This window comes from Chenopodium quinoa, unplaced genomic scaffold (assembly GCF_001683475.1).
Source record: "Chenopodium quinoa cultivar QQ74 unplaced genomic scaffold, ASM168347v1, whole genome shotgun sequence".
NCBI lineage: Eukaryota > Viridiplantae > Streptophyta > Magnoliopsida > Caryophyllales > Amaranthaceae > Chenopodium > Chenopodium quinoa.
In genome coordinates, this window is record NW_018744026.1 from 1,214,357 (window position 1) to 1,220,273 (window position 5,917).

The 5,917-nt window shown below is 44.1% G+C and overlaps 1 protein-coding gene across 1 annotated transcript; it reads left to right on the forward strand.

The window, feature by feature from the left end:
- The first annotated feature begins 2,878 nt into the window (after positions 1-2,878).
- On the forward strand, positions 2,879-4,961 carry LOC110690329. The gene is made up of 3 exons (XM_021867155.1): positions 2,879-3,281; positions 3,333-3,693; positions 4,883-4,961. The coding sequence occupies exons 1-3, from the start codon at positions 2,879-2,881 to the stop codon at positions 4,959-4,961; spliced, it is 843 nt and encodes a 280-aa protein (XP_021722847.1).
- Positions 4,962-5,917: the final 956 nt, after the last annotated feature.

Consider the following 5,917-nt stretch of genomic DNA (forward strand, 5'->3'; position numbering starts at 1 on the left):
TATGATAAAACAACTTCATCTTTCTCTACCTTTTACCGATGTGATCAACCAAATGCCAAATTATGCCAAATTCCTCAAGGACATTTTAAGTGGGAAAAGAACTTGTGAGGTTGTGGAGACTATCAACTTGACCGAAAATTGTATTGCTATCATCATGAACAAAATGCCACCCAAATTGAAAGACCCCGGAAACTTCTCCATCCCTTGTGCCATTAACAAGATGCAAATTGATAATGTCTTATGTGACTTGGGAGCTAGTGTGAGCATAATGCCATATTTGGTTTATCAAAGACTTGAACTAGGGGAACTCTTACCTTCTAACATTACCTTGCAATTAGCCGATAGGTCAATCAAGTTTCCAAAAGGTAAGGTAGAAGATGTTCCATTGAGGGTTGGGAAGTTTGTGTTCCCGGTGGATTTTATTGTGCTAAAAATGGATGAAGATGCTACCATTCTAATCATTTTAGGTAGACCCTTTCTTGCTACCTCGGGTGCTATGATTGATGTGAGGAGTGCACAGATTTCCCTTAAGGTAGGAGATGAGGTCATTGAATTTGATTTGAATGAAAGCATGAAATATCCATGTTCTTCTCTAAAAAATTGCATGATGATTGATTCACTTGATCATGTTGTGTCTTCCATGCATGAGCACTTGCTCACCTCTAACGATGCTCTTGAGAATGTTTTGTTGAACAAGGACAAAGTAGGTACACCATGCAAGGAAGTGGCATTCTATGAGGAATTGCTTAATGGAAGCATGGAGGAAGTGGATGAGCAAATGTGCTTGAAAATCTCAAGCCAAGAAGCTTTGCAAGCGGCCACATCAAAAGAAGGTAACGGTGTGCCTATGGTAGAGCTCAAAACTCTACCATCACACCTTAGGTATGAGTTCTTGGGCCCTCATTCCACTTACCCCGTGATAGTTATGCATCCTTGAGCGTGAGCCAAGCTCAAGCGTTATGTGGTGTTTTGAGAAAGCACCAAGGTGCTTTGGGGTACACAATTGATGATCTTAAAGGTATAAGCCCCGCCTTGTGCCAACACCACATAACACTTGAGGAAGGCGCCCTTCCTTCTATCGAACGACAAAGAAAACTACATCCCCAAATGGGAGAGGTAGTTAAGAAGGAGATCACCAAGCTATTGGATGCGGGAATCATATTCCCCATCTCTAGCTCAAGGTGGGTCTCCCCCGTGCATGTCGTTCCAAAGAAGGGGGGCATGACCGTGGTTGAGAATGAGAAGGGTGAGCTCATTCCAACTAGGACGGTCACGGGTTGGAGGATGTGTATGGACTATAGACGTCTAAACACATCCACCAAGAAGGATCACTTCCCTCTTCCATTTATTGATCAAATGCTTGAAAGACTAACAAGGAACAAGTTTTATTGTTTCCTCGATGGATATTCGGGATTCTTCCAAATCCCCATCCACCCCGATGATCAAGAGAAAACTACCTTCACATGTCCTTATGGGACCTTTGCCTATCGAAGAATGCCCTTTGGGTTATGCAATGCACCCGCTACATTCCAAATGTGCATGATGAGTATTTTCGGGGATATGTTGGAGGAGGAAATGGAGGTCTTCATGGATGACTTTTCGGTGGGGGGTGTCTCATTTGAGGAGTGCCTTGTGAACCTTGAGAAGTGTTTGGAAAGATGTGTTAAGGTCAATCTTGTTTTGAATTGGGAGAAATGCCACTTCATGGTGGAGGAAGGTATAGTGCTTGGGCACAAGATTTCAAATAGAGGCATTAGAGGTGGATAAGGAAAAAATAGAAGTGATTGAGAAACTTCCACCTTCGGTGAATGTTAAGGGAGTGAGATCGTTCCTTAGTCATGCGGGTTTTTATAGGAGGTTCATCAAGGATTTTTCACTTATTGCTAAGCCCCTAAATGACCTTCTTCAAAAGGATTTTGAGTTCATTTTTTATGACAAATGCTTGAAGGCATTTGATAGATTGAAGAAGGCCTTAATCTCCACTCCTATTGTTCAAGCCCCAAGGTGGGATCTTCCTTTTGAATTGATGTGTGATGCGAGTGATTGGGCAATTGGAGGTGTTTTGGGACAACGTGTAGAAAAGAAGCTTCATGTGATTTACTATATGTCCAAGACACTCAATGGGGCTCAAAAGAACTACACAACAACGGAAAAGGAATTTTTAGCAATTGTGCACTCTTTTGAGAAATTTCGTTGTTACTTGTTGGGTTCCAAGACCATAGTTTTCACGGATCACGCGGCCCTCAAGTATCTCTTTGCCAAGAAAGAGTCCAAGCCTCGGTTGATTCGATGGGTGCTTGAATTGCAAACTTTTGAGATCGAGATTAGGGACAAGAAGGGTGCGGAGAATGTTGTTGCGGACCATCTTTCTCGCCTTGAGGGTGATCAAATTCATGATGATGGTTCACCAATTGAGGATAGAATGCTTGATGACTTCATATATGCCATAGAGGTGAAGGAACTCCCATGGTATGCCGACTTGGTGAATTTTCTAGCATGTGGGGAGTTTCCACCCTCCTTCTCAAAGAACCAAAGGAAGAAAATCAAAAGGGAGGAAAGACATTACTTGTGGGATGATCGAATCTTATACAAACGAGGGGTTGATGGCTTACTTAGACGTTGTGTTCCAAATGAAGAGGTGCCTAGTGTTTTAAGGATGTGCCACTCGGACCCTAGTGGTGGGCATATGGGTGTTTCCAAGACCGCTACCAAGGTTCTTCAATGTGGTTTGTGGTGGCCGCATCTCTTCAAGGACTCATGGGGCTTTGTGAAGTCATGCGACCGATGTCAAAGGGTTGGGAATATCTCCAAGAGGAATGAGATGCCTCAACAGCCCATTCTTGAGTTAGAGGTGTTCGATGTTTAGGGGATTGACTTCATGGGACCATTCCCATCTTCATATGGTAATCAATTCATACTTTTGGATGTGGACTATGTTTCTAAATGGGTTGAGGCCATTTCCTCCCCTACTAATGACCACAAAGTAGTGTTGAAGTTGTTCAACAAAATCATCTTCTCAAGGTTTGGCGTGCCTAAGGCTGTGATAAGCGATAACGGATCTCATTTTACTCACAACGCCTTCCAAAAGATGTTGAGGAAACATGGAGTGCATCAATGGTTCGGCCTTCCATATCATCCTCAATTGAGTGGCCAAGTCGAGGTCTCCAATCGTCAAATAAAGCTCATTCTTGAGAATACGGTTGCAAGGAATGGAAAGGATTGGTCGGACAAGTTAGATGATGCTCTTTGGGCTAATAGGACGGCTTTCAAGACGCCTATTGGTACTTCTCCATATCGCCTTGTCTATGGCAAATCATGACATCTCCCGGTAGAGCTTGAACATCGTGCCTTGTGGGCCATCAAGAAGATAAATTTTGACTTAGCTAGTGCAGGGGAGAAGAGGTGGTTGGATCTTCATGAGCTAGAGGAACTTCGACTTGATGCTTACGATTGTGCTAGCACCTACAAAGCTCTCTCCAAGGAGGTTCATGACAAGTTAATTGAGAAAAAGGAGTTTTGTGTAGGTGACAAAGTCCTCCTCTACAATTCAAGGATGAAGTTGTTCCCCGGAAAACTCATGTCAAGATGGAGTGGACCATTCTTGGTGAAAGATGTTTTTTATAATGGTGTCGTGGAGATTTCTCCTTTGAACTCCTCATCTTCATTTAAGGTTAATGGTCATCGGCTCAAGAAGTACTATTATCATCACTTGTTGGAAAGAAGGGGTTTGATGAAGAGTTTAGAGTGTAGGGTAGAGGGCTTCCCGAGGGCTTGGAGAGACCTCGGAGGACTCTTCACCTTTTTGAGGCATTTCAATCCAGGGATTTCCCGCGGTTGCCCCGCGGTCTCTCCGCGGGCGCGGGAAGTTTTGGAGAGGCCTCAAAAGTTCTGGAGAGGGCGCGACCCTCATTTCAAGAAAAATTGAAGTTCAATCCAGGGACTTCCCATGGTGCCCCGTGGTCTCTCCGCGGGCGCGGGATGTTTTGGAGAGGGCGCGTCATGTTTGGAGAGGGCGCGACCCTCAATTCAAGCAAATTTGGAAATTAATTCCAGGGACTTCCCGCGGTTGCCCCGCGGTCTCTCCGCGGGCGCGGGATGTTTTGGAGAGGGCGCGTCATGTCTGGAGAGGGCGCGGCCCTCAATTCAAGCAAATTTGGAAATTCATTCCAGGAACTTCCCGCGGTTGCCCCGCAGTCTCTCCGCGGGCGCGGGAAGTTTTGGAGAGGGCGCGGCATTTCTAGAGAGGGCGCGGCCCCACCGTCAGGTAAAAAAATCCCAAAAGTTCCAGGAGCTCCCCGCGGTTGCCCCGCGGTCTCTCCGCGGGCGCGGGAGAGTTGCCGCGGGCGTGGCAGAGACGGGAGAGGGCACGGCGATCTGGGTTTGTTATACTCGGGCGCACCCTCTCCTCTCTTTCTCTCTCCTCTCTTATTTTCTCTTCTTCTTCTTATTTTTCCCCTTTCTCTCTCTACCTCCTCTCAAACCCTAAACCCAAAACATCAATTTCTCACTTATTTCTTCAACTTTTGCCTAATATTTTCACAAATTCTTCCATATTCCTCCATTTTCATCACTCCTACTCTCCTTTCTCGTGGTGTTTCGGGAAATTTCGGGTCTTTGAAGTGCTTTGAGTTGAATTTGAATCTCCAATCTTGGTATACTTCTAACCTTTGTAATATTTTTGTCAAATTTCAATTGATTTCTTTACATTGGTTTGTTTACCTTGATTTTGAGCATGATTTTTGTGTTTTATGGTTGATTTATGGGAAATTTGGTATATTTGGGTGATTGTTACTTTTTCTTGTTGATTCATGATTATATTGATGATTGATTGTTGATATTGTTGTTTGTTGTTGGATTTTGGTTGCTGTGTTGATTGGAACAGGTACCTTGTAGTTTGTGGTGGTTTGGTTGGATTTGTAAGGAGGGTTGTGAGTAATTTTGGTGGTAGTTGTTTTGTTTGAGGGAGTTTGTGTTGTTCTTGTGAATTGTGTGAATTTTGTCAAAATGGATTTGATAAGAAGAGTGAAAAGTAGCAAGAAGCGCTCAAACCAATCCCCCGACCAATCTTCTCAAGGCCAATCCTCAAACCCTCAACCCCAACCGCATTCCACAACACAAGATGATGCTCCTCCTCCTCCTCTACCCCCTCTCAAGTTTTTGAACCAGTCTAAACAAACCCCCATCTATAACAAAATGAAAGATCGGAAGTTTAGACCTTCCCGACATTACTTTCGTGAGGACATGGCCAAGCTAGGAATTGAAAATGACCTTGACATCCTTCTAAACAACCTAAGCTTGGGTGAGTTTATAAAGTCTTCCCCTAGAACCTATTTGGAGCCTTCCATTGAGTTTTTCTCCACATTTGAGTTCAATAAGGTGGGGGAAACCGACTTTATTATTTCCTTCCAACTCTTCAATGTCAAACACACTATGAACCTAGCCGAGTTCAATGTAGCCCTTGGTTTCAACCCCAATGGTGATATCTTCGAGCCCCTTATCTCCCTAGTCCAAACTGAGTATAATGAGGTTTCTTGGTGGAGAACCATAGCCAACAAGAGGGAGTTTGATTCGAAGAAGTCTCTTGCTAGTGAGATTATCCATCCGGCCCTTAGGATCCTTCATAGAATTCTTGGGTATTCGGTCTTTAATAAGCAAGATTTGGGGAAGTTATCTCGAGAGGAGATTATGGTGTTATGGATGGCTACCAAGCCGGATTTAGGGTCAAGGATTAATTTTGGCTATATCTTCATGAATTGTTGTAAGGATTAATGCATGGGGTCAAAACGGGGGAAATTCATTGTGGGGGCATGGTGACACGTCTTGTGTCGTATTTTAAGCAAGAGGGGTTCTTGAAGTCTTGCACTCCGATTGGAAGGAGTGAAGACGTGTGGATTAGTTTGAAACAAGTTAACACTTT